The sequence below is a fragment of the Fistularia commersonii genome, chromosome 12 (assembly GCF_037954325.1).
Source record: "Fistularia commersonii isolate RoL2024-O1a breed Wild chromosome 12, RoL_Fcom_v1.0, whole genome shotgun sequence".
Classification (NCBI taxonomy): domain Eukaryota; kingdom Metazoa; phylum Chordata; class Actinopteri; order Syngnathiformes; family Fistulariidae; genus Fistularia; species Fistularia commersonii.
In genome coordinates, this window is record NC_141295.1 from 18,629,094 (window position 1) to 18,656,477 (window position 27,384).

The 27,384-nt window shown below is 49.6% G+C and overlaps 1 protein-coding gene across 4 annotated transcripts in view; it reads left to right on the forward strand.

The window, feature by feature from the left end:
* The window catches only part of LOC147229061 (caskin-1), a 41,396-nt gene extending 15,323 nt beyond the window's left edge, over positions 1-26,073 (forward strand). The window contains exons 3-22 of one of the 4 annotated variants that reach the window (XM_086157545.1): positions 1,312-1,409; positions 5,672-5,817; positions 6,189-6,284; positions 9,021-9,142; positions 9,270-9,378; positions 9,459-9,567; positions 10,207-10,301; positions 10,376-10,490; positions 11,272-11,559; positions 12,139-12,237; positions 12,379-12,563; positions 13,298-13,379; positions 13,509-13,576; positions 16,540-16,647; positions 17,103-17,204; positions 17,336-17,474; positions 18,162-18,940; positions 19,018-19,576; positions 23,325-23,910; positions 24,191-26,073. In XM_086157545.1, coding sequence (XP_086013671.1) covers positions 1,312-1,409; positions 5,672-5,817; positions 6,189-6,284; positions 9,021-9,142; positions 9,270-9,378; positions 9,459-9,567; positions 10,207-10,301; positions 10,376-10,490; positions 11,272-11,559; positions 12,139-12,237; positions 12,379-12,563; positions 13,298-13,379; positions 13,509-13,576; positions 16,540-16,647; positions 17,103-17,204; positions 17,336-17,474; positions 18,162-18,940; positions 19,018-19,576; positions 23,325-23,910; positions 24,191-24,275 — 3,970 coding nt within the window. In that variant the 3' untranslated portion in view covers positions 24,276-26,073. The remainder of the gene's footprint in view (positions 1-1,311; positions 1,410-5,671; positions 5,818-6,188; positions 6,285-9,020; positions 9,143-9,269; positions 9,379-9,458; positions 9,568-10,206; positions 10,302-10,375; positions 10,491-11,271; positions 11,560-12,138; positions 12,238-12,378; positions 12,564-13,297; positions 13,380-13,508; positions 13,577-16,539; positions 16,648-17,102; positions 17,205-17,335; positions 17,475-18,161; positions 18,941-19,017; positions 19,577-23,324; positions 23,911-24,190) is intronic. The other 3 variants (XM_086157546.1, XM_086157548.1, XM_086157549.1) reach the window with 3 other exon arrangements.
* Positions 26,074-27,384: the final 1,311 nt, after the last annotated feature.

The window sequence follows — 27,384 nt, forward strand, 5'->3', positions numbered from 1 at the left end:
TATAATATAATATAATATAATATAATATAATATAATATAATATAATATAATATAATATAATATAAAATAATATAATATTGTCTTTTCCGAAGATCTTTGACTGTGATTTTGTGACGGGGAATTTCGCTTTTAGCCTCTAGACACGGCGTGAAAAGAGAACACTAACAATCCGCCCGTGCGGCAAAGTGATCAGACGGATCGGATCGATATTCAAACCGCTTCCGAATCGTCTGGAGACATTTCTGGGGCGTTATCGGGTATTCCGAGGCGCGTTCGCCGTCAGAGCTGAAGGAAAGTACATTTCAGTTGAACAAATATCAGCGGGATTCAGCCGGGCCTCCTGGTCGGAAGCAGACAGAGCCAATATGCTCTGCTGAACGAGAGCTTTTATTAGAACTTATCTCCCCGCCTCTCCGGCCCGCAGAACATTTCCGTTCCACGCAAAACTTTAATTTTCTCCTCCCCGTCTTCTGGAGCATCTTGAGCAGATCCAGGACCTGCAACGCCGACCCCCCTCCTCCTCCTGGTCTCTTAAAAGACCCCTTCCAATCAGTCTGGGGGGCAAAATCCCTTTTTTTTTTGACCTCACAACTCATTCCCACACAAAAGCCCGAAAAAATAAAATACCGCATCGCTTCAAGGGTTGAAGGAGGTCATGAATGGACGCCGTGTCCTTTCCAGATCTTTCAAGCCGCGAGAGCGGAATACTAAACGGTTGGCGTCCGCTGTATCTGACCGGTGCTTAAAGCGTCGTCCCCTCGATGGAATATCACATTACACATAATCCCGCCGCCGTTTTATAACAAATATCCATCCAGGGCTCCTAATTTTTTTATTTTTTATTCCCGAAGCTCCCGCTCTCTCTCTCTTATCAGCTCTGAATGTGGATTTCCGTCTATATTTAGCCTCACGGTTGCTAAAGCGATTTACGCACACGCTCGGGTTGCGATCGTCTTCGATCGGGCCTCGCCGAGATATTTTCGACGGCGGCGATCGGGATCGGATAATTGGACGCGGCTTCCGGTTTAATGACCGATGATTGGTTGATTTGACTCCGGGGACCGCCATATTCACGAGGGACCCGTTAAACACACACACACACACACATGGGCGCGTGGTGTGTACACCGGGCTCCGGGGTAGAGAGATTGCTTATTAATGGAAGTAGGTCATTCCCCCCCCCCCCCTCCTCCCGTCGCTCGCGTGGAGCTCGGGGGGCGGAGCCTCTCCGCTCCACGCCGGAGATTATCTCCGCAAACCCCCCCCCCTTCCCGTTTTTAACGTCCGATGACATGTGAATGTGTCCGCTCAGGTTGTCGCCGCTGCATCACGCCGCGCTGGGCGGCAACAAGGAGCTGATCTCGCTGCTGCTGGAGGCCCAGGCAGCGGTGGATATTAAAGATCTGAAAGGTAAACACACTCATGTGCAAGGACGGCGAGGGAAAAACAAACCTCGCCCCTCCGCCCCGCCTGACAAATAGTACACTTATGTAATGAAAGGTAGGCTTTGGTGACCATGAAGCGGTGTTTGGCGAGGCGAGCGCGGTTTCCCGGACGAATATATCCGGCCCAATCTGGTGGATTCAGGAAAAAAAAAAACAGGAAATCTCAGGGCAGATGGGAGGTATAAATCCTTCAGGATGCTGGTCTAGTTTCTCTGTCTCTGCGCCCGGCGTGGCTTTAAATAGACACACACTCACACACACACACACACACACACCTGGCGAACATCCTCACCGAAGAGGTCCCGCCAATTCTGCGGGTGAGAATTTGACGTTTTTTTAAACGTGACGCACCGAAAACCCCCCGAGGACGAAATACCGTTTTCAAAAAGCTACTTACCCAAGCGGCGGTTGTTAAGAGGTCAGAGGTCGCGGAGCTGCGAGCAAGAAACCCAGAACCTTCGTTATCGTCTTTAACCTGGCGGTGTTCAGGGAGGCAAACCGTTTTAATTGGAATCCGTAAACGGGGTCGGACGTTTAATTCGACGCGCCGGGTGACGTTTCTAGCCAGAGGAGCGATTTCATATTATATTTATCCATTGTTGCAGGGCGGCGCTGTTGGTTTGCGCTTCGGCCTCAAAGCTCGAAGGACCTCCGGTTCTTCGGTTTCCCCCAGCAGGTGAACTTGGAGAAAAATCGCAGGAAATTGCCCCGAATTAGTGCGCAAATGTCCGTCTTCGTCCCTGCGATCGACTGGCGACCTGTTTAAGACGATGGACGGATTTATCCATCGCTGCATCTCACAGGAAACTCCTCATTACAGAACTGTCTGCACCTTTTGCGTCATCAATAAGACCAATAAAACCTCGATTGCACTACTTCGCGCAACATGTCGCGTTGAACCACCAACGACAATTTTATTCTTAATTTCCGTTACATTATTACATTACATTGCATTTGGCAGACGCTTTTATCCAAAGCGACTTACAATAGAGGACATAGGGACTGCAAATACACTTGCAAATACAAGATGCACAGGAGATATACAGAACAGTAAGCTTGGGTTAGTGAGGTTTTTTTTTGTGTTAACACACAAACGTACACACACACACACACACACACTGCATAGCCTAACTTGCTGCCTAACCTGATCTGGGGCATCAGCGCAGTAAAAAGTCCTAAAAGAGAACAGTTTTTACCTGTTTCTTGAAGGTAGAGATAGATGATGCTAGTCTTGTTGCTTCCGGAAGTTTGTTCCTCCACTGAGGTAGTAGAACTGAGAACAGTTTTGCCTGAGATCACCTAGCAGAAGGTACTGGTTACACGCTGTGGGTTTAGCACCGCTAATTCCTTGTAGCTGTACAACTACTTGGCGATTGAAGCAGTTGTGATTCTGATTTTTGGCTGCTAATTATTTGACCGGATGGAAAAAAGAAATAAATAAGAGGACCGGAAACAGCGCCCTGAGGCACTGCGAGTGAGGAAACCAGGCCGGGGCACCGCTCCACTGCCCGAGCCTTTCAGCCACCATTGACCGATCCGCAAAATCAAAGGCCGGGCGGCGGCGGGAACAACCTTTTTCCTTTTTTTTCTTTGACTAAAATAAAGGTCGTCTGGCGTGGCGGCCTGCGGCGCTCGGCCGCTGCGGGTGGGAGTTTACAGAACGAGCCTGCACTCGAGTTTGAAAAAGCAGATCGGTGAGGTCCGTCAGGGACTCGGGGAGATGTTCGGAGTTAATAACCAAATTGGATTAGAGGACGGGGGGGGGGGGGGGTTGCGGTGCGGATAACGCCATCTTCTGCTTCATTCAGAAAGAATCAGAGGAAATCGCCGCGGCGTCGGAGAAATCGGCGCCGACGGAGTTTATTAAAAGGGTAGAAAAAAGGCCCCTGCATCCTTAATCGCGTCATTTAGCTCAGGTGAAGCGTCTCGGCGCCGCAGACAGCTCCCAGGATTCTCATAATCGCCCTGCTTTCTGACGTTCGCCCAGAAAACAAAGAGTAGCGTCACGGAACCGGGGGAAACGTGGCCGACAGAGGGAACGGCGAGGCTGCGGGAGTCGGGAGTGTCGAGGCGGCGGACTGAATAATTAGACTCCGCGGATTAAAGGTTGAAATGAACTTTCCGGCAGAGTCGTTGTTTAAGAAGTGAGAGCCCTTCATTTTTATTTTCCCAAAGGCAAGATTGTCTTGTGTTGAAAGACCATCTGGAGACCGAGCGGCGCTTCCAGTAAAAGCATTGCTAATGTTTACTTATCATGAATTACAGTGCGGAAGAATGTAAAACATGTGGCTCGGCAAACATCCTGTCAACCAATCACTTCCTGACCCTGACCCGGAGCCCTAAACTTAGTCTCATAAACGGATACACCTGAAATTTAACGCTCTAATGTTACTTCCTTTGCTGGATGTTTGTAGGCTCGGGCTAAATGACTCATCGAAGCCCTCAGTGGTTGTTTGTAGCCTGTGCCCAGTTCTTACCCCAGAGCCTTGTCGAGCACAGGGTGAAGCCGGGGTTGTGAAGCAATGCAACCACTAGGGGGCAGTGCGCGGTTCAGAGGTCACTTCCAAATTCCGTTTCAGACAATAAGAACACCGCCGGGGGAGTAGCTGGTGATAAAGTAGATTCTAAGAAAGAGGAGGGACAGTAGAGGTCCGCGCTTCGTCCTCCTCAGTTCCTTTCTTAAGCATACAAGTGCTGCCCCCCAAGACTTCCAATGATATTGCTCGTCATCTGCAAGCTCCGCAAAGACGTACAGGAGTACGCAGGAAATGAACCCAGCAGGCAGACAGAACGCTCCTGAGCACCAATGAGCCTTTCTCCTCCCTTTGTATGCAGAAGGTGCCAGAACCCAATCTCTACCAGGCCTTTTGCCATGTTTGCAAGGATGATTCATTTTCTTCTGCGCGCCTACTATCAATATTGTAATAAACTGTTTGGACAATCTGTTTGGACGGTCATTCGCAACAGCCAAAATTCAGTCCTTGAGAAATACACGAAACATTCAAAGGCTACGGCAGTTTCACTTTCGGAGTGACTCTTCTGGAGGATACTTCCCAGACGTCTGTCCTTTCGGGAATTCCCAAAGTTTCCCCATTGTGGAACGTAACATCGAAAATTGACCGTCTTCGACCAGCAGCTCATTTGTCTCATGTGACATCCAGTTTCCTGTCTGCGGTTCGCTGTTTTGTGTCTCTAAGACTGGCCTCCAGCTGCTTCTTACCCATTTCGGTACCTCCGTCAGCCCCAGCTCCTCTTTCTCTTGCCGCCACCGTCCCTCTGAGTCAGGAGTCCTTGTTGCCCAGCAGGCCCTCGGGGCCTCTTTATTCAGCGCCACGATGTGGCTCATCACTGGTCCCAAGACTGGGGGGTCCTGGGTCGCTGCCATAACAGAGAGATGCCCAGTTCTTCTGCTCCAAAGTGCTGTTTAATGTGTTTTGGTTGGAGGCGGTGGAGATGACTCCTCCCCGCTTTGTTGCACTGTGTTCGGCTGCGCTTTGCATAAAACTGCAAGGTCCTCAGAGATCTCGCTCTGCCGCTCCAAAGGGTTTCCCTGCGTTTGCCCTTTTGTCTCAACACAAGTAGTTTCTTGAGCAGAGATTCCGGGGTCACCGAAGGTCACGAGCACATCCGCCCTAATCTTTCCGATCTCCGAAAGAGACCGAACCGCTCACCGATCCACCCGTCCAACAAATCACAGTTGGATTTGCTGACTCGGTGAAAACTCGTATTCGATGTCAGTTCAAGGCGACTCTTCTCCGCTTTATTTACTTTCAGAGCACAGTCTATATTTATGCTGCAGACGCTGTTTCTAATTACTTTTCGAGATTAAACTCCGGATAAATGATGCGATCGTTGTTAGGAAATTTTATTACAGAATCATCCATAGTCAATAGACGCCTCACCTTTGCTATCCACGCGATTTAAATTTCCGCCCACGCTCTGCCGCGAGTTTCAGAACGAGCCTGTCGCCCATTCGGGACGCTCGGTTTAGTTAAATGCATTTTAAATATGCGAAAAGAAGTATTTTTCCAATGTGTGTTCTGGGAGAAAAAAAACGAGTGTGCTAGCACGCTAGCAACGCAATCAAGAGTCCTCATATGCTGTTTATTTATGCGCGCATGTGTGTGTGTGTGTGCGCACACTCTCACGGGGCCTTGCATGCTTTATCGTGCTGTCATCTTCGGTTTGCGTGTGTGTGTGTGTGTGTGTGTGTGTGTGTGTGTGTAGGGATGCGCCCTCTGCATTACGCCGCATGGCAAGGGAAGACCGAACCAATGAAAATGCTGCTGAAGGCAGGCTCATCCGTCAACGGACAGTCAGATGAAGGACAGATCCCTCTCCACCTTTCAGCACAGCACGGACACTATGACGGGGTAACTGTGTGTGTGTGTGTGTGTGTGTGTGTGTGTGTGTGTGTGTGTGTGTCGGGGATTATATGTTTAGTGGCCTTATTTTATCATTGGATGTGTGTGAGGATCTGTGTCTGATGATACTTGCATGACTTGAAACTTTTAAGGACTAATTAATGTGTGTGTGTGTGTGGGTGTGTGTGCGTGTGTGTGTGTGTGTGTGTGTGTGTTTGTGTCGGGGATTATATGTTTAGTAGCTTTATTTCATCATTGGATGTGTGTGAGGATCTGTGTGATGATGCTTGCATGACTTGAATCTTTTAAGGACCAATTAATGTGTGTGTGTGTGTGTGTGTTTGTGTGTGTGTGTGTGTGTGTGTGTGTGTGTGTTACAGTCAGAGATGCTGCTACAACACCAGTCCAACACCTGCATCTCCGACTCAGCCGGGAAAACGCCGCTTGACCTGGCCTGTGAATTTGGACGCGTCGCTGTGAGTAGTTTCCAGTCGGAAATCCACCTTGATAATCCAAAGAAGGTTCCGGAAGACCGGAAAAGGAATTTGAATCCGGGTGGTAGCTCAGTTTCCGTGGCAAAACGTGGCAAAAATACACATCCACGCTTGTTGCGTACCTCCATAACCCTCGCTGCACGTTCACGCCAGGAGCGACTTCATCACAACCGATTCTTATAGCTTATTCACCATTTGATCGGCGGCAGTTAACAGGTTATGTTTCTTCATGACCTTCCTTCTAAGTTTGGAAATGTAATCCTGAAAATGAAAGTGAGGAGAGGAAAAAAATAACTTGCTAACTGTGGTTGCATTCTGCAGCCGAGGAGTCGCAAGAAGAACGCCTGGAATCAGGAGCGCCCCCTAACGTGAGGCAGGAGCACTGCCTGCCTCACTTGGTACCTCTTAGCAGCCGTTTTCTGATCGCTCAGCCCAAGAAACTAGTAACACACATACAGTTGTTGGCAAATTGCAAAATCTAGTAAATTACTAGTAAATCTAGTAAAAGTGTTAAAACATTTTTAATAGAGACAGCAATCCGTTCTTGGTGCAGCCGTCAATGCACAATTTACATAGAAGCCGACATTATCTTCTCAGTATTTGAACATTAAATGTACAAATCCAGCCATTTTGAATCAAAACCTAACATTAAAGAAGTGAAATGAAAATATACCTTCATAGTACAAATCACCTGAAATAAATATAACCATTTAATGATTTTTTTTATTTGACATTTTTTTCTTTCCAAGATTGGCAAGTGAGGCACGGCCTCTCCTGCCTCCCCTGCCTGCTGGTGTGTCACCGGTGTTCACAGAGCACACACACACACACACACCTCTGGAACACACACACCTGCTAACTGTTTAGACGAGGCGACGATGTTCCTCCGAGCCTCGCGGAGCTGGATTTTACTCGTCTCCAGCTTTGCTCGCCGGCGCCTTTTTGTTGCCGTCGTCACGGCGAATGTCGTCCATTCATAAGCAGCTATTCTTGTCAGACCTCCCGCGCATTTCGACGAACGTACTCGGCGTCACACGCGGGAAAAGGAAAGGCGGCGTGCAGCCCGTCACTAGCAGCTTTTCATCCCACGAGTCATATTTCTGCTGCTTTTGTTTTTTTTTTTTTCCCTTTCATGATTTCCTGTACTTTCTTCTCTTTTTTTACCATTGAGAGCGTTTATCATTCTCACTTCTGTACATCTTGTTACCAAACATTGATTGCAGTTACTTCCTGTTTTTCTTCTTTTGTTCACTTTTTTCATTTGATTTGCACAATCATGACTCACACACACACACACACACACACACACGCAAAGTAAATTTGAAACTGCAAGCAAGAATAACTTTCGATTAACCTAGTGTTTGAAAACTAATTCAGCAACGGCTGCAGCTCTCCGCAGATTTAAGGGCTCAGTTTGATCTTAATTTCTATTTTTTTCTATTTATTTGGCACGTTTATTCATTCGTTTATTCATTGTCAACACATTGTTCACACATTCTGAATAAAAAACATCCATTCACTCATAGAGACATACAAATATTCACGTCATAAAAAAGACATAACCATTCGTCTTCTCATTCAAACTCTGGATTTACGACATGCAACCATTCAGTCATTCATTCACACGTTATAAAGAGACGTGTAAACATTCAGCCTCTCATTCACGTGTCATAAAAATGAACTACCATTAACCCTCTTTTGCACAAGTCCTATTGTCACATGCAACCATTCATTATATTACATTCAAGTCATTTAGCAGACGCTTTTATCCAAAGCGACTTAAAAAAATTGCAATGCAATAACCGAAGATCCAAAGTACCAGTCGTCGTTATGCAGAAGTCACCACTCTACCAAATAACTCAAAACCACATACATACATTCATCTTTCAGTGGGAGTGCTTGATGAAGAGGTATGTTCGGGTATGTTCAGGACGGGAAGGGACACGTGGCTCCACCATAACCTGGAGATAAGACCGGTTCACCACCGGTAGGCGAGCACCAGGGTGTCGAACCACCGGGAGCCGGTGAAGGGACATAAAAGGGGGGAGTTGTGTGGGAGAATTTTGGATGGTTGAACAAAAGGTGGGCTCCAGAGGCCTGATGGTCACCGCCGAGGCACCAGCAAGGAGGGAGTTGCCGGTGGAGTTCCTCCGTGAGGAATCTGGGAATCTTCCTGATGTTGTGAAGGAGGAATCTGCAGGAACGTGCGACCGCTGGGACGTTTGCTGAGAACGACAGTTGGTCGTCCAGGACCGCACCCGGGTTTCTAACAGTTGTGGTCGGCGTTACCACGGTGTTGTCGATGTGACGGGTCTCTATGTGGACAACCTTTCCCCGGGAGAAAGAGCAGCTCGGCCTCGTCTCGGTTGAGCTTCAGATGTTCAGTTGCCATCCGATCTGAGATGTCGGACGGACGAGCTGTAAATCACTCATTCATTCACAGAGGCTTGCAAACATTCACCCTCTCACGCGACCCTGCAGGCAGCGGAGCTTCAGATTTGCATTCGCCGTCCGTTTCATGCCTCTCCTGACCTTGGATAAACTTCCGTGGGGCTGCAGAGCCGCCGGCGGAGCGACGGGGCCAGGTGCCGGGCGAAACTTTTACTCGCCGGATTTTACTCGCCTTCTTTCACTGAGCACCTCTCTGTCTTTTCAGCGGAAGATCTCGCATATAACAGCTGTGTGTGTGTGTGTGTGTGTGTGTGTGTGTGTCGTCAGGTTGTCCAGCTCCTGCTCAGCAGCAACATGTGCGCTGCCATGCTGGAACCGAAACCCTCCGATCCCAACGGGGTTTCTCCGCTCCATCTCGCCGCCAAAAACGGACACATCGACGTCATACGGTACCTTCAAATCCGCATCGCGCTTCCAGATCTATTCTTGTCTTTTCACCTCCAAGCTTGACCCTATATGGCCAAGTCGCTCCCCCAGACGTCCCCCGGTCATGTTTTTTTTTCCGTGAACGTGCAGGTTGCTGATTCAGGCCGGCATCGATATCAACAGACAGTCCGAGTCGGGCACGGCGTTACATCAGGCCGCCCTCTGCGGGAAGACAGAAGTAGTGCGGCTGCTGCTGGATGTAAGTCCATCTGTCCGTCGGAAAGGTCCGGTTTTTCGTTTTTTTCAACCGGTTCACCGCTCCTCTTTCCTAACCTCCAGAGCGGCATCAGCGCCGGGGTGAGGAACACCTTGAGTCAAACCGCCCTGGACATCGTCAACCAGTTCACCACCACGCAAGCCAGCCGGGAGATCAAGCAGCTCCTGCGAGGTGAGATGTTCAGCTTCCCGCTCCGCTATTTGCTGGATTTTGTTTGTTTTGCGGTGCGATTCCCCCTCTCGGCGCTCCTCCGATTCCCAGAAGAGAATCCGAGCGCCAAAACAAACACGCTCACGTTTCAGCCGGCGCCGCCGAGGGGGAGAAGGAGGAGTTTTCTCACGACGCCGAGGATCACATGCCGCCACATGAACGCCTATCAATTATGTATTTACGACCCGATTGTTTCCCTCAGCCGCGACAGCTCAGAGCAAAACCTATGTGAGAAATCAAAAGTAAAAGTAAAAAAGCAAAACCGTTAAAGTAGGTCAGAAACGCAGGTCACAGAATCCACAGAGTCTGATTTGATTTGAGATCGGTTTGTTTTCGACGGAGGCAGCTGATTGGCTGAGCCCCTGCAAGCATGCAGTATCTTTAATGGCCATTCAAGAACAAAATGGCGGCGGCGACACTAACATCCACAGCGCATTAGCATTCACGCCGGGAGCGCTTGCAGCGTTAAAGCGACCTGAAGTCGTTCATCTCCCACCTCTGCGAGGGTCGGACGCACATTTTAGCCGGCACAAACAAAATATATGGTAATGAGCCGCCACGCGGCGACCGGATTCTCACCGGGTCGCCTCCGCTTTGCAGACGCGTCGGCCGCCATGCAGGTGCGGGCGCTGAAGGATTACTGCAACAACTACGACCTGACCAGTCTGAATATCAAAGCTGGGGACATCATCACGGTACGGAAACGCCCGTCTGAAGATCGCCGTCCCGTGACGGACGCCGGTCTAACGCCGCCTCGTGTTCGGAGCAGGTGTTGGAGCAGCACTCGGACGGCCGCTGGAAGGGCTGCATCCATGACAACCGCACCGGGAACGACCGGGTGGGCTACTTCCCCTCCAACATGGTGGAAGTCATCAAGAGGGCAGGTGACCACCCACGTCACAGCTGTGTGGAAGGGTGAACGCGGGACTGAGCGTGTGTGTGTGTGTGTGTGTTATGTTTGTATCAGCGCAGCGGCTTGTCTGTAGCATTAGCCGACGGCTAGTCGTAGTTAGCTGCAGCATCATCAGTCTCTACAGGCTGCTCATTCGTTTGCCCAATCAAGTCAGTCATTAGCCCTTCGCCCTAAACTGCCCCCTACTGGTCGTCACCCCCGTCTTCCCTCGCACCCCTCCTCCCCCGTCATCCTTCCCGGTGAATAAACCCGTTGGCTTAGCTCGGGGCCTCCATCACAGTTCTCTTTGTGACTTTCGTATTTGCTACTGATAGCATTATCTTTACACAATACGGTAACAGTTATTACCGCCACAATAATCTCTTATCTTAATCGCTTTGTTTGGGGTAAACACAACGAACGGGGTGTGTGTGTGTGTGTGTGGGCGCGATTATAGCTAAAATGCTAACGCTAAGTAAATACGCGAATGACGCGTTTGTGTTGTGCTGGAGGCCCCCGCCTGCTCCGCTTCGCTGTGCCGCTTGGATATTCACGATATGAAGTCGTATTCTTTACCTTGATATAAATATATTCCCCGTGGATATATGGATGCATTCTTTTCTCATAGTTCTGATTTGGATTCTGTTGTGTGAATTCTGATTTGAGTTTTTTTTTGTTGTTGTTTCCTTTCAAGTTGACTGATCAGTTGTTGTTGTTGTTGTTGTTGTTGTTGTTGTTGCATCTCCCGCCTCCTTGCCCCCCCCCGAGTCCAGGTCACCCCCCCTCCCAGCAGTGCCACACTCTGCTCCTCCGCCGACCCAACCCGTGTCCCATTGCCTCGGTCAACGGACACTCATACCCCCCCTCCAAAGTCCTCCCCCTGCATTTGACCCCCCCGCCACCCCCCCACCCCACCACGCAGCCCCTCCCCCGGTTCTCCTCCTTTGGGTACGTTCCGCTTCCCATCTCTCCGCCTTCTCTCTCGACCCCCCCTCTGTCCACCCCTCTTCCTCCTCCTCCTCCTCCTCTCTCCACTTCTCAGGAGCAGCAGAGTCAGACAGGTACATACCGTGGTACACTTTATATCAACGATAAGTAGCCATGTAGAGGAATCGCCGCAGGATTTAGTGTTTAGCCGTAATGGAACCGGTTAGCGTTAAGGAGATGTTGACATTACGGACTAGCGTGCGATGGAAGGCGCCAGATTAGATAAACGAAACGTTGCTCCCATTTGGTTTCGTTTACGGACGTGACCTGAATTGAATCCGGCGTCGTTTCGCCCGGGTCGCGCCATCTCGACCCCGGCGCCCGCCGAAATGACGCATGAATACACCGCCGCCGATGCTAATTTCGATGAAAATCAGATACGGGCCCTCGGAAGGGGAGGCAAAAGTTCTGCACTAACGCATAAATCAGCAGGCGTCTTATTCGATCATAAACTCAAGCTTCGTATATTCTGGAATATTCACGTCGGCGGGTCATCGGAGGGCTTACTTTGCAAAAGCGAAAAAATATATAAACCGTTACTGGCCTTTATCTTATATCTTATCTTAATCGTTACAGTCCTTGAATAGTAATGTTTTGACAGAACGTGTGTGTGTGTGTGTGTGCGCGTGTGTGTGTGTGTGTGTGTGTGACAGGTTCACGGGCGCCTGAGCTAAGTCCTCAAGGTTCCCCGACTCTGGGCCAACAAAGCGCCTCCACTGAGGACATCTGGGTGCTACGGAAACCGCTAGCAGGTACCGTCCATGTGATATACGAGTAAATTCCGATAATTTATCGGTTATTTCTGCACCCGCTTCTGTTTTTGCCAGACGCTATCCGTCCCGGAGATACATCTGAAGGCCATACGGCATCTGGAAATGTGTTTGTGTCCGCAGGCGGCGAGCGGAGCGGCAGCCTGGCGAGCCTCGGCAGCGTCCGCTCGTCCAGCAGCTTGCAGAGTTCAGGAAACACGCACGTCCTGACGACGCCTGCGCCCAGTCCGCATCCGGCGCCCACGCCCGGGGTTAACACGCACGGCCTCAACGCTCCGGGTCTCAACGCGCAAGCCGAAGGGGTCAAGGTTGGGGAAAAAAAAAAAAAAAACGTCCTCACGGTTTCGTTTTCTGTATTCGTGAGCCGTGTTTTCGACGCACAATCTGATCATAGCCAAAGTGCGAGCGCCCTAATCTCGATCTGGATCGGTTAAACCTGAAAAAACATGCTGGTGTTTCGGCGGAGGTTATCAGCCATCCAGGTCACGCTGAGTTCTTGTTGAAATCTTCTTGTCGTGGTAACTGGACTTGAATTTCTTCACTTGAAGCCTCTCCCTGTTTGGTGAAGGATTGTTGTGTCTGGTTCCGAGAAGCAAACATAAAAACGTCTTTCCGTCTAGGAGATTAGAGTCCACGCGGAGATATTGCAGCTTTGGACTTTTTGCTCGCAGCCTTTGGTTCATTTACTGCAAACCATAACACAGTGCTAGCTTTTATTGAGTGTATATCGGAGACGAAAGCGAAAGCTGGTCGGCATGAGGAGCAATAAACATAAGAGTCATAAAGTCATAAAACCGCCACGACCTCAGTCACACAGGAGTCCAGACGAAGTCTTTGAAAGTTCATGGCGCGAAGGGTCATGTTGTTCCCTCTCAACCCCAAACGTTAGCTGGGATCCGGCCAAGCTTTCCGCAACGGTCGAGGCGACATTTCCTCGCTGATAGGGCGAAGCTTGACTTTCTGTAGGTCGTATAAAAAAGACCTGCTCTTGTGGTTTGTGACCGTATCAATAAAATCCGACTTGTGTTTTTTGTTGTTTTAGCTCCTGGCTACCGTGCTCTCCCAATCAGTGAAGGCCAAAGAGCACCTCCTGGAGCAGTCCCAGTCTGTCGAGCAGTCAGCAAGTAGGTTCGCAGCCCCGAAACACCACATGGAAAAACATGTCCACCTCTTGTAAGCCTTTATGAGATAGTTCAGGTGATCTTCATCTCCTTTCTGCTTCGCCGTGCCCTTCACTCCCTCTGCGCCGCCAGCCTCTTCGACAACCACCGTTCACGAGCAGCGCTCCTTCGAGCGAAAGGCAGAGGAGGACGATGGGAAAGTGAGTTCTTGTGTTTTTTTTGTTTTTTTTTTTTTTTTTGGACGGACGTTCGGTTCACCCCGAGCGCCCGTCTGTCGTCTGCTGCTTCATCTCCCGCCCCTCCGCCGCTACAAGTACGATGGCGGGGCGGGAGGGGTAGTTGTGTTGCACCTGAAGAAGATGACGGACCTTGTGTCGCCATGGAGACGGGCGGATCGACAGGAGGGAGTCAGTCGCTACCTCGCCTTCTGTCCCTTCATTCGCCCCCGTCGCCCCACGCCATCTCCACCCCGCCCTGAGGCAACCTCATGCTGCACGCTTCCTCTAGAAGCAAGCATGTTGTCACATTCAAGAAACACCTTGTGGTTGCCAGGAAACAGCCGCGTTCTGTTGCTTGTCGCTCAGACCCACGCAGCCCTCCGCCCTCAAAGCTCTTTACTCATTTCAGCATTCATTCAATGCCGAGTTGCCTTCTGTGCATACCTGTCTGCATGGCATGCTGTAAATAAGGTTATTTTTTTATGGATCTACCATTCGTTACACACCTTATGATCCCAAACACTGCACCCTGTTACTTCCTCCTGAGCTGAAAGGCGCCCTGCCCTGTGGTAGCTGCCAGAGGTGGCGCAGGAAGTTACTCCCTGATTCCGCTAAAAGCTCATCTCAAATAAAGGTCTTCTGTTACGAAGAGGTGGGAGTGCCACGACTCTTGGACACAGATGAATAGTTGATTTTCTGGACAAACCAGCCCTGCAAACAATGGGATATTGATCGGAGTCAGTATTTGTGCACAGTCACGTTGCTCAATGCCAGCGGGTACGTGGCAGAAGTGAAGTTCTCAACCCTAGAGGACCTTCAAACTGAGAGGATGAATGAATGAATGCTTTGAGCTCTCAGTGTGTCCACCAGCAGACCCTGATCTGACGCTCCGTTAGGTCACCTTGTGACCCTGCCGGGCGTCCATGGGGAGCAATTTTGTGCTGCTTCCTGGAGCCCTCTTGGCTTCTCTGTTCTAGAACAGCCCTCTTGAACTCTACCATTTTCCTTAACCCTCGTGCGATCTTAACATTGTGTTTACTCCCCTTGTCCTACGGGTCAAAAATGACCCATAAGACAATCTTTGGACCCTAGTGGTGTACAGCCCACATGGAAACATAAACAAAAAAGAAGTATCACTTTTTCTAGTTATGGAGTCTCTTTAGGAAAAGTCATAAAATTTCAAGTTGGAAAAAAAATAGGTTAAGGTGTTTTTTCTACAGCTAAACATGGTAGTGGGTCACTTTTGACCTGCAAGACAACACAAGGGTAAAAGCTCTCCTCCTTCTTGTGTTGTGGAACAGCTCTATTCTGTGCTCAAGAGCGTTCCTCTCGGTTGGCTAAAGCTATCCTCACTCCTGGATCTAGAACTGTCCTTCCCCCTGTATACTAAACCATTTCTCTTTCTATCTCCGTGCACCAAAACTTTCCCTCCTCCTTTTCTTCTAGAACTGGCTTCTCTCTAGTGTTCTAGAACTGTCTCTTATCTTGTCTTCTAGAATCTTCTCTCTCTCACCTTTTGTTTTTCCAGATGTGTGTTGCTTAAGAGGTGGCAGTCATGGTACGGTGTATTACTTTGTTCCAGAGGAGGCTTGCGTTTCGCTCTAGAACCAGGAAGTTGTGCCTCCGTTCTAAAAGGAGGCAGCAGTGTGCCAGGCGTAGGCAGCGATGTTTCTGTAGTAGCGGTGGAGTCCCAAGGTCTGGAAGCAGTTATAATTCTTCTCCGATTCAAATACAGAACGTGGTGATCTAGAATGTAGTGTTTTAATGTATCTTCAAGCAGAAATGTTCTGTATTGTTCAGTGGGCTGAAGCGAGCAGGCGATAGTTTTCACTGTGTGTGTCCCAAAAAGCAGGCGGTAGCGTGGCGTTCTCAAGATCCATGCCGTAGTGATCTAGAAACAGGCAGGACTTGTCTACAAGTAGACACAAGTCTCTGGTATATACTTCTCGCAGCCAATGGTGACGACCAAGCTCTGTGTCCGAGAAGCAAGCATTGTCTCCTAGATGTGGTTCAGTACTGGTAGTTCAGTTGTAGCGGTTGTCAAGATGTCTTCTATTCTAGAATCGGACTGCGGTGTTCCCGTTTCTAGAATATGGACTCGATGTCCTGAATTGCAGAAGGGGGTAGTTTCTGGAAACTGGCATTGATGTTCCCTGCTCTCGAAGTGTTCCATGTTCTAGTCGTGGGCAGGGGGCTTCCATTTTCTGGAAACTGGTAGCGATGTCCTGCATTCTAGAAGTGGGCAGTAGCGTCCTGTTTTCAAGAAACTGGCAGCGATGTCCTGTGCTCTAGAAACGGGCAGTAGCATTTCCGGGTTCTAGACATGGGCAGGGGGCTTCCATGTTCTAGAAACTGGCAGTGACGTGCTGCATTCTAGAGGCCAGCAGTAGAGTTCTGTCTTCTAGAAACTGGCAGCGATACCCTGCATTCTAGAAGTGGGCAGTAACGTCCTGTTTTCTAGAAACTGGCAGCGATGTCCTATGCTCTAGAAACGATCAGTAGCATTTCCGTGCTCTAGACATGGGCAGGGGGCTTCCATGTTCCAGAAGCTGGCAGCACTGTCCCGCATTCTCAAAGTGGGCAGTAGCGTTCTGTTTTCCAGAAGCTGGCAGCGATGCCCTGCGTTCTAGAAGCAGGGCATCGCTGTCTTCTAGAAACTGGCAGTGCCTTCCCGTGCTCTAGAGGCGGGCACTAGTGTTTCCGTGTTCTAGACATGGGCGGGGGGCTTCCATGTTCTAGAAGCTGGCAGCTTCGAAGTGAGCAGTAGCGTTCTGTTTTCCAGAAACTGGCAACGATGCCCTGCGTTCTAGAAGAACAGTGTTCTGGAAACCAACAACTGTGCCCTGGGCTCTAGAAGCAGGCAGTCGCTCTCCACTTTCTAGAAACCGGCCACCGCTGTCCGTCACCCAGACGCGGCCAGTAGCGTTCTGTGTTCTGTGTTCTAGAAGCAGGCAGTAGTGGCGTGGCTGGGTGAGTTTCAGCTCCAGTTCTACACCACCCACTTCCTCACGGCGGGATACGATCTAGACACCATTAGCCGCATGAGCCTTGAGGTAAGGTCCAGACCCCCTGACCCCCCACACCACCCCCTTGTCTGTCAAGGCTCCGCCCGGCTCAGCTCTAGAATCAGCCCCCCCCCCCCCTACACACACACACACACACACACACACCGATTGGATGATGTCATCGTGACCCCTGTGTGTGTGCCCCCTCCCTCTCATCCTCATCACGTGCACACCTGTGCGCTGCGCTCTGTAAACACCGCCCCGTTGTGTCCTTCAGTGTGTTTCTTGAGCCGCCGCCGTGTGTTTCGTACGAGTGTGTGTTGACGCGGCGGTGTGACATAACCGGGGACGCTCGCCCCAGATAGCTAGAGGCTAACGTTAATGTACGAACGTCAGATTTCTGTGCACGCTCGTGCACTTTTAGCAACAAAAAAAAAAAAAAAAACACCTCTGGAGTTCGCGTCCGAACCGCCTGACGCAGCTGAGCGTGCTTTGCCTTCAAGGACCTGACGGCGATCGGGGTCATGAAGCCGGGACATCGGAAGAAGTTAACATCAGAGATCAGCAAGCTGCCCTCCGCCGATTGGCTGCCGGAGCACAAGCCTGTAAGGTCACACACACACACACACACACACAGAGCAAAGCGGAGGGGTGTGTTTTGTCAGCTGCCTCCTCCGGACAGCTCTGGCAGGAGGCTTCTCGCGGGCGTTCACCTCCGCCCTCCATGTGTTTCCAGGCCAACCTGGCGGACTGGCTGTCCCACCTGGGTCTGAGTCAGTACTACCAAGTTCTGGTGCAGAACGGCTACGAAAATATCGATTTCATCTCCGACATCAGCCTGGAGGACCTGCAGGAGATCGGTATCACCAAACTCGGTGAGTGACAAAGAATCCAACGCGGGTGACTCGTGATTTCCGTTATCAAGATGTTTTCTAGATCTAGACATTTTAGCATCTGGCTAAAACATCTTTTAGTATCTGGCTAAAACATCTTGTAGCATCTGGCTAAAACATCTTTTAGCATCTTGCTAAAACATCTATTAGCATCTGGCTAAAACATCTTTTAGCATCTGGCTAAAACATCTTTTAGCATCTGGCTAAAACATCTATTAGCATCTGGCTAAAACATCTTTTAGCATCTGGCTAAAACATCTTTTAGCATCTGGCTAAAACATCTATTAGCATCTGGCTAAAACATCTATTAGCATCTGGCTAAAACATCTTTCAGTATCTGGCTAAAACATCTTTTAGCATCTGGCTAAGACATCTTTTAGCATCTGGCTAAAACATCTTTTAGTATCTGGCTAAAACATCTTTTAGCATCTGGCTAAAACATCTTTTAGCATCTGGCTAAGACATCTTTTAGCATCTGGCTAAAACATCTTTTAGCATCTGCGTGGGGTTCCTCAGAGTTCTCCGGTTTCCTCCTTAAATCCAAACACATCCATCAGACGCCCTAAATGGTCGAGACGTGCGACTGAGAGCGAGTGATGGAATTCAAAGAGGTTAAAACATCTCAGTCTCCTCATCTTCTTGTCTGACGCCTCCGCCTTCCGTTCTCAGGCCACCAGAAGAAGCTGATGCTTGGCGTGAGGAGACTGAAGGATCTTCAGAGAGCGGAGAGGAGCTCGGAGGAGCCCGGGAGCCCCTCCACGCCACCCGCCAGCCCGGAGAGGAGGAAGCGGCGCGACGGCGCCCCGAGTCCGGTGGCTAAACCGCGTCCGGTCGTCGCGCAAACCCCCCCGCTAACACCGACGCAAACCCCCCCGCAGACCCCCCAGCACGCCCGCGCCCAGCAGGCTTCCCCACGCGCTCGCCCGCGGCCCTCCACGCAGGCGGCGGCGGTGGCGGCGGCGGCGGATTCGTCCGTGCCGCTGCTCCGCCTCCCCAGCGAGGAGGAGGAGCGGCGGAGAACTCACAGTCTGATTGGCTCCGAGTCGGACTCGAGGTACGCCACTGTGTGCCGCAGCAGCTCCGCCAACACGGCCGCCCCTAATGATGTCACTGTCAATCGCAGCCAATCGTCCGTCACGCTGCGTCCCCGCCGGAAAGGCCGGCCCCCGACGCCCCCTAAGCGCTCCTGCTCCTCCATCACCGGGGGCGACGGGGAAGCAGAAGGGCAAGGGGAGGGGCTTCTAGGGTTGCCAACCTATCGCGAGCGGCGTGCCAGCGACTGCGGCGGCCTGGGCTCGGCTCTGAGAGCTCAGGACGCCGCGGGCCTGGAGAGATCAGAGGGGGCTTCCGGGAGCGTCCGCAGCCTCGCCGCCATGTTGGAGACCTCCATCGTGGGCGGAGCCAAAACCCTGCCGAGAAATCTAGGAAGCAGCACCAACTACCTGCAGGTGTGTGTGTGTGTGTGTGTGTGTGGGTGAGCGTCCGTGAAGTGAAAGCGTAACTCTAACGCCCGCCGTCTCGCCAGGTGAGCCCGCCCGTGCTGCGCCGGCAGGCGGGTTCAGGAGGCCTCGGGTCGGAGGACGACGACGTGCTGAATCGCCGCAGGACCATCAGCGGACCCGAGAGCCTCCCCGCCGATCCCTCGCCTCGGCAGAAGGTTCAGCAACGCCCCGAACCCCGGCCGCGCTCCACCGTCGTGACGTCCGCCTCGGAGATCACGGACGGCACGCTAACGCTCCGCCGCCGACCCCGCAACCTGCCGGGAGACTCTGAAAACAACGCCGCGGCGACGAGCTCCGACGGCGCACGCGGGAGCAATAACCAATCGGATCCGAAAGCCAGAGGCGAGCGGCAGCAGAACGGCGGCGTCGTCATGCGGCGGAGGCCGGCGTCCGAGGCGCCGGACCGGGCGGAAGCCGGGAAGGAGAGCTGCGAGTGGATGGAGGCCAGGAAGTCTCTGAAGCCGCCGGTGTCGCCAAAACCAGCCGCCGTCACCCTGAGGAAGAACCAGGCCGACCCCCCGACCCCGACACGCCGCGTCCCCATACCTGGGCCTGATAACGCCGACACGGCTCAGAGCCCTGGTGAGGATAACACACACACACACACACACACACACACACACACACCGGAGATGTGAAGAAGAAGCTCCACGTTTAATGAGGTGTGTTTTCTTGCTGTGGGTAATTTGAGGAGAAATGAAAATGGCTGGCTTCCTCCTCACAGCCAGAAGGTTCCCGCTTGGATTCACAGTGCTCCTTCCTGTGAGGAGCTTCTCAAGTTCTTGACCGCGTGGGGTTCCTCGGAGTTCCTCAGGGTTCCTCAGGGTTCCTCAGGGTTCCTCCCAGGTGCAGGATACAGGAAGAATGGCGAAGGTCTGTTCTTCTGGTCTGTTTCGTAATCGGAGAAGGCTGCGTCTTCCTCGCGGTTGTTGTCATCGCTCCTTCGGCAGAAGCGAAAGTGAAAGAGCGAAAGCCTGCGAGCCTGTTTGTTATTCGTAATCATGGGGACAAATCAGGTTTCAGTACATTGTGTAACAGTTTAAGATTCTCATAAACTGTTTTACAGCTGGAACATCTCAATGTAAACAGCTTAACTGACCACCTCTGCGCTCTCATGGAAATATCCTCAAAACAATTCTTCCTTTGGCCGAGGAGCCGCCGGCCTTCAGTGGACGTCACCGCATTTTCTGCTGCATGAAAGCGACCTCTGCTCGCCTCTATTTACATTAAGAATCAAAATAAGAACAACTTTATTTATCCCGAAGGAAATTGTTGTGCCAGAGTTTCAAGTAAAACATAACAATAATAGATAATAGTAGGAAGGAGGGAGAGTAAGAAATACAAATAAAATATAAAGTGTGAAAGTTAAGGCTGTAAAGTGTTTTCAGGTCTTAAAAAGTACAAAGATTTGAATAGATTTGAATTTTCCCTTCGGCTGAGGTGAAGGAAACAGATGTAGGAGAGGTTCGACGTGCTCGCAGGGTTGCTTTCATTCATCCTGCAGCCGGAGAAGCTGTGAGTGTGCAAGAAGTTCATCCATCACTGCTCCACAAACACGCAAACATGTCCTGAATGTGTTCGGACTGCGGGAGGAACCCGGAGAACCCTGAGGAACCCCCTCTGAGAACATGGAGATAACCTTCACAAATAAATCAAACAGCTGTATCCTCGAAGACATGCAGTGCGTCCGTCCGAATCCGTCGGAAATTAAAACTCGAGCTAATGCTATCTTCACTGGCGTCAAGAAGCCTTCTTGCAGCTTCTTCTCGCTCCTTCGGTCCCAGTTGCAGATCAGCCCTGCAGGCCGTCAGAGTCAAATACACAGCGGGCCACAATTTAAAACTGGGACAAAGTCATTGTTATTTATTTAAAAAAAAAGTCTTCCTCCAGATTTTACACTGAACCTTCATATGAACCCAAACACCCATAAACAGGAAATGGTGTTTGGTTTCATTTTGTCGTGCTCCTTGTTTGGCGCCACATCCAAGACAAACAGGTCTGTCTTTCACGTAAATAAACCGATATTCTGCTTCCCGTCTGTCCAGGAAGCTCACGTTTTCTGCCTTTCTTTTCACACATTTTTTGCCGTTATTAGCATAAGGTTGCTATGACTACTGTCAATAGAGGAGAGGGCGTTCATGGGTCCTGTCATTATTTTCGCGCCAAAATACCAGCAGAGCGTTCCGTGATTTGTCGTATTAGCGATAGCTGTAGGGCAAAATACCGAATATATTGCCAAATATAATTACACTGTGGGCCAAATCGCCTGCAAATCGCCTGCAGGCCAGAGTTTGGCACCTACAATTTACGTGACATTAGTGTCAAATTCAAGGCCCGCGGGCCAAATGTGGCCCGCCACGTCACTTTATGTAAGAAAGTCCTAAAAGGTCTGATTGTCTTAAAATAAATAAGTCAAAGCGTGCAATGACCGGAAATAACATTTCTCACAATTCATGCCGATCATGTGACCCGCCAAGTGACGGCGTCCCGCCATTAGATCGCAGTGTTTCCACATCAATGCCATTTTTGACACATAGAATTGAGAAAAAAAACAAATAATGATCCCTAAATATCCAGGAGGAGAAACGTTGATGCAGATGGAAGGCTGTTTTAAGAAATACGGGAAGGAGAATACATGTTTGTGCTTAAAGGAGAAAAAGCGGTGTGTCTTTCAAGTGATGAGGCAGAGAACAATCTGATACCGAACACGAAGCTAAGTATGCTAAAGTTAGCTTTCCAGAAAAACAACATTTACATTGATATCAAATGATATTTTTCTTGATTCACTTGGATAGTTTGATCGTTGATTGATGGACTAATTTGGCTTTCTTAACCTGATAAAACAAAAGGATATATTTTCTTTTAAAAAAGAGAAACACGTAAATCCGCTACCCAGTTCGGAATGGGTGCTGGATCAAAAAAAGGTCGACAAAGTAGAATTTGAAAAACATCCGCGCACCAAAAGCACTCCAAAAAGAAAGGTGATTTATTTTATATATCACACAAAAAAATGTTTCAACCAGTAAACATTTATTTTTACATCTATACAAATGCATGTGGAACATTTGGGAGTTGAATGAGTAATGAATCCAATTATGTCACATTAAGGAGTATTTTACATGACATTAGGTTACATTTATACTCTTACGACTCCATGTGGCCCTTTGAGGGCAACCATATGCCGATGTGGCCCTCGGTGAGTGTCGGAGAGTAATTCTAATTCATGCTGGTCTAAGTTGAAGCCTGTAAAGACTGAGGTTATCGTAAGAAATAACACAAACAAGCGACAATTCTTTTGTGCTCAGCGCGCTCTTTGGAGGCAAGATCCAGAGAATCCCACCGAGTTCCTCCTCGCATACGTGTCAAACTCAAGGGCCACGTCACTTTATGTGGCCCATGAGAAAGTCTTAAAAGGTCTGATTGTCTTAAAATGAATAAGTCAAAGCGTGCAATTACCAGAAATTACATTTCTCACAATTCATGCCGATCATGTGACCTGCCAAGTGACGGCGTCCCGCTTTTTTATCGCGTGAAAGTGTTTATTTACATAACAACGTTCATTGGATAGTGTAGTTCATGCTAAGTTGTCCAGGATGACATACAGGGGAGGGCAGGTTTCTGTTTATGCCCATTATGCCCATTAGAATTTACATTCCCATTAGAATTGACATTCACGGGGGGGTCGGTTCTTATCTGTAGATGTTTATGACCATAAGATCGTGGACGGCACAATTCCTGTTTGAGGTCAAAGGTCATTTTAGGGACAAAAGTTATTTGTGCTCAGGCATGTCTGGGTAACTTCATGTGAGTAGTCGAAATAATATAGTTATAAATATAGAGAAGAACCTCTAACGGCGAGAGTGAGTTGGACACCAAGGATCCAGTGCATGTGGTCTCTCCGCAGGTGAAGTTTGTTTGTTTGTTTGTTTAGAAGTTTATTAGGACAGTAGACAAATACATTAAGCACAGAGGCTGATATGTTTGTACCAGATTATAGCTCATAGCGAATTTCCATCTGTAGTCCTGGACAATACAAATGTAAAACTGTATAAAATAGACAACATATATATAAAATATACAGATAGGCAATAAAATAACTATACAATATATAAACAGGTATGTATTTTGCAAGTTGAAAGTGCTATTGTTGTGATATTGTTACTTTGGTCATCAAAATACCCGTCTGTAATTGTTAGCGTTAGCATGTTTGGTGCTCCAGAATCCAATTTTTAACGGCCCGTGTAAAGATGTGAAAATCAGTCCCGTTCTTAAGATTGTCTGGAAGCCAATTCCAACCTTAGCTCTTCCCCGTCCTCCGTTCTCTCGCCAGAGCCGAAGCGCGTCCCTCCGCCGGTGTCCCCGAAGCCCCGCGGCCCTCCGACGGCGCCCAAGCCGGGCAAAGCCGTGGTGGCTTCGGCCACCGGGAGCCCCGTGGCCACCAGCCCGCCGACCGCCCCGGCTCCGAAAGCCTCCACCCCGTCGGCCGCCCCCCTCCCGGCCCCGGACACCCCGTCCGCCCCTTCCCTCTCCCCGGGGGTCCCTCCGGCGTCTCCGGCCCAGAGTCCCTCCACGCCATCGCCGCATCCGGTCAAACCTCCGCGCTCCTCCATCGCCGGCCTCTCCATCGACCTGATGGGCGGGAGGGAGGCGGAGGACGAGGAGGAGAGGAGGAAAGAGACGGAACTCAAGAGGCAGGAGGAGGAGGAGAGGAGGAAAGCGAAGGAGGAGGAGGAGGAGGAGGAGGAGGAGGAGAAATCGTCAGGTCGCGGAGGAGCAGAAGAAGAGCCTCGGAAAGAGGAGGTGGAAGAGGAGGAGGAGGAGGGCGCCGAGCATCGTCTGGAGGAGACCAGCGCTTCCTTGGCCGCCGCCCTGCAGGCGGTGGAGCATCAAATCAAAGAGGACGACGCCCAGAACGAGTGAGTCCACTCTGACGGTGTGTTCTCTATTTTGAAGCCCTTTACCTTCTCGTTTGACGCCCGTAAATCGAGTTCACCCGCCGGAAAGGTAGAGGAGGTGACGGCTAATTAGCAATTAGCAATTAGCATTTGTCTCCACGCTGACAGCTCGGATACGACAAGTCATTTCCTGCTAATGTTTCATTTACATCTGAGCGCCTCTTCTGTCTTCGCCGTCGCCGTCAGGCTCGGGAATCCTTTTTCGTTTTCCCGACCAACCTCTCTCTCTCTCTCTCTGCAGCAAAAAGGCGACCGTCTCCATCTTGGACGACATCGGCAGCATGTTTGACGACTTGGCGGACCAACTGGACGCGATGCTGGACTGATCCGCCGACTGATCGCCACCAGCCGGCCCTCCCTCCCTCCCCCTCCGCCCTCGACCATTCGTATCAAGGAAGCTCTGCCGGCGCGGCGGGCGTTTCCGTCCCGCGCGAGCCTAAACCGAGGGGGCGGGAAGGCGCCCTCTTGTTAGCTTCTGGACGCTGCAGGAGGAGGAGGTGGAGGAGGGGTTCGGGGTGGGCGCTTCCACACAACCTTTGACCTCTGCGGCCCCCGGCATGAGGTGGCGGCGTGGACTGAGAAGCACAATCATTTCTTTTTTTTTTTTTTTCTTTTTTTTTTTTTTTTTTTGCCCCTCATCGTTTTCTCTCCACGGACTCCGGCTAGGACGGACGCTAACCCGGGCAGACAGGGAAGCAGACGGATGCTTGCAAAAAAAAAAAAAAAAAACAATTAAAATTAAGCACATAAACCGACTAATGAGCGACAAGACAGGCGGGCAGACATAGAAGATTCCGAGGGGGAATTTTTAAAAGCATGTAAAAGAAAAAATAACAGACACTTTGAGACACTCCAGTGTGAAAAGGACGCATATTTCCCAATTTACCGTTGCCTCTGTTTCTCTTCTGTATGGTTGGAGGATTGTGGTTAGCCGGACTTCCTGATCTGTGTCGCTCCCCCCCTTCCCTCCTTTCCTTCACGTCGCTGTTGCCGCCGTCGTCGTTATCGTTGCAGTTCGTGTCGTTAGGAGTGTGCGTGTGCGTGCGCGCGTGTGTGTGTGTAGTCCCTGCTGATGCTCACGTCGATGTCCCCCCCCCCCCCTTTCCTCTTTCTTCGGTAGTTACTCTAACAACCCCCTCCACCTCCCTCCTAGATGTTTAGCCCATGACTTTCTACGCACTCACAAACAGAAAACACACACTCATATCGGTTCCAATCTAGCTGGTTGTTTTGTTGGTGTTTTGCTCAATTTATGGAGGTTTGCTTGGAAAAAAAAATTACTCAAACACACACACACACACACACACACACACACACACACACATGCACGTAAACACGCGTGCAAAGACACAAGCACACTTACATGGTGTAACCCTTCTTGTCCTGCTGCAGTGAACGGTGTTTTTAAAAGATAACCCTATATTTCAATGCTTTATATAGTACAAACAGTATACATACATAGAGTTTATAATATATCTGGGTATTTGAGCTGTTAGAGCTCTCTCTAGTGTTGATTAGTGGAATCGCCTCGGATCTGCCCACCCTCCATCTTACCCCCCCTCTCTGTGTCTGTTTCTGTTAACTCTGCATCTCTCTGTGCCTTGGTAGCGTTCATTCACACATACTTTATTTATTTGTTTGTATTGTTTCTGTCTTATTTTCTTTCTTTCCTTTGTGTTTCAGTGTCGTCAGAAGTAGATCATAGGTTGGTTCGTGAGCTCGTTCCTATTCTCCTTAAATTAGTAGCTCTTTCTGCAATCCCTCTGTTGCCGTTCGGAGCCTTCTGCAAGCCCATATAAGCCCTCTTTAAGCTGTAATAAGTTGGTCCCCCATGTCTGCCAGATAGTGGATAAACGACCAGTGTTTCATCCCAATGAAGAGTCCACTTGTATTTTTATGCTCTTTGAAAACAAAGCTATATTTGAGTGACGGACGGTTAAATGTGAATAATGACAATATTAATAGCAAACAGTGATATGAGGTGAGCTGACTGGGCCGGTACAGTTATGGTTGAATGTGTCGTGAAGGCTGTCGTGCCATGGTTGGGTTTAGGTTGTGTTTCTGCTGTGACGATGCGTTCCTGTACAGCTGTGATCGGAATAAATGTATGAACTAAAACTTCAATTGCTTTTCGAGGCTGTCTCTTCCTTTTCTGCTTTGGGAATACCAGCAAATTCAGGGCAAATATAATGATAATAATAATAACAATAATAATAATATTAATTATAATACTCTCACTATCAGCAATGAGGGGCCATGCAAAACCATTTTTACTCAAGCAGATGTAATCTGCGTAGGTGAATTTGTGATATCTATATGCGATATTATTTGTTTACATTATTATATGTGATCGTAGGGTATAACGGCTTCTCTGGAGATTAGAAATGTGTACATTAATTGGAATTACAATTAAGAAGAACAAGAACAAGAAGAAGAGGAGGAGTGCGTGTTCGGAAGCAGAGAGAGAGGAGGAAAGGAAAGAGTCTGGGACTGAGAGTAGGGACTTTGAATATTGGGACTATGACAGGAAAAGGTAGAGAGTTGGTTGACATGATGCAGAGAAGGAAGGTGGATATACTGTGTGTCCAGGAGACCAGGTGGAAAGGTAGTAAGGCTAGAAGCTTAGGAGCAGGCTTTAAGTTGTACTATTATGGTACTGACAAGAAGAGAAATGGAGTAGGAGTTATCTTGAAAGAGGAGTTTGTTAGGAACGTCCTAGAGGTGAAAAGAATGTCAGATAGACTTATGAGTCTGAAACTCGAAATTGAAGGTGTGATGCTCAATGTTGTTAGCGGCTATGCCCCGCAGGTGGGATGTAAATCTGAAGAGAAGGAGAAGTTCTGGAATGAGTTGGATGAAGTGATGCAGAATATTCCCAGAAATGAGAGAGTGGTCATTGGTGCAGACTTCAATGGACATGTCGGTGAAGGCAATAGAGGGGATGAAGAAGTGATGGGCAGATTTGGTATCCAGGATAGGAAAGCAGAGGGACAGATGGTGGTAGATTTTGCAAAAAGGATGGAAATGGCTGTAGTGAACACCTTTTTCCGGAAAAAACAGGAACATAGGGTAACTTATAAGAGCGGAGGTACGAGCACGCAGGTAGACTACATCTTGTATAGACGAGGTAACCTGAAAGAGATCAGTGACTGCAAAGTAGTTGTAGAGTGTAGCCAGACAGCATAGGATGGTGGTTTGTAGGATGACTCTGGTGACAAGGAAGATGAAGAGGACAAAGGCAGAGCAGAGGACAAAGTGGTGGAAGCTGAAAAGGGAGGAGTGTTGCATGGTTTTCAGGGAGGAATTGAGAAAGGGTCTGGGTGGTCAGGGAGAGCTTCCAGATGATTGGACAACTACAGCTAGTGTTATCAGGGAGACAGGTAGAAGAGTACTTGTGTGTCATCTGGAAGGAAAGTAGATAAGGAGACTTGGTGG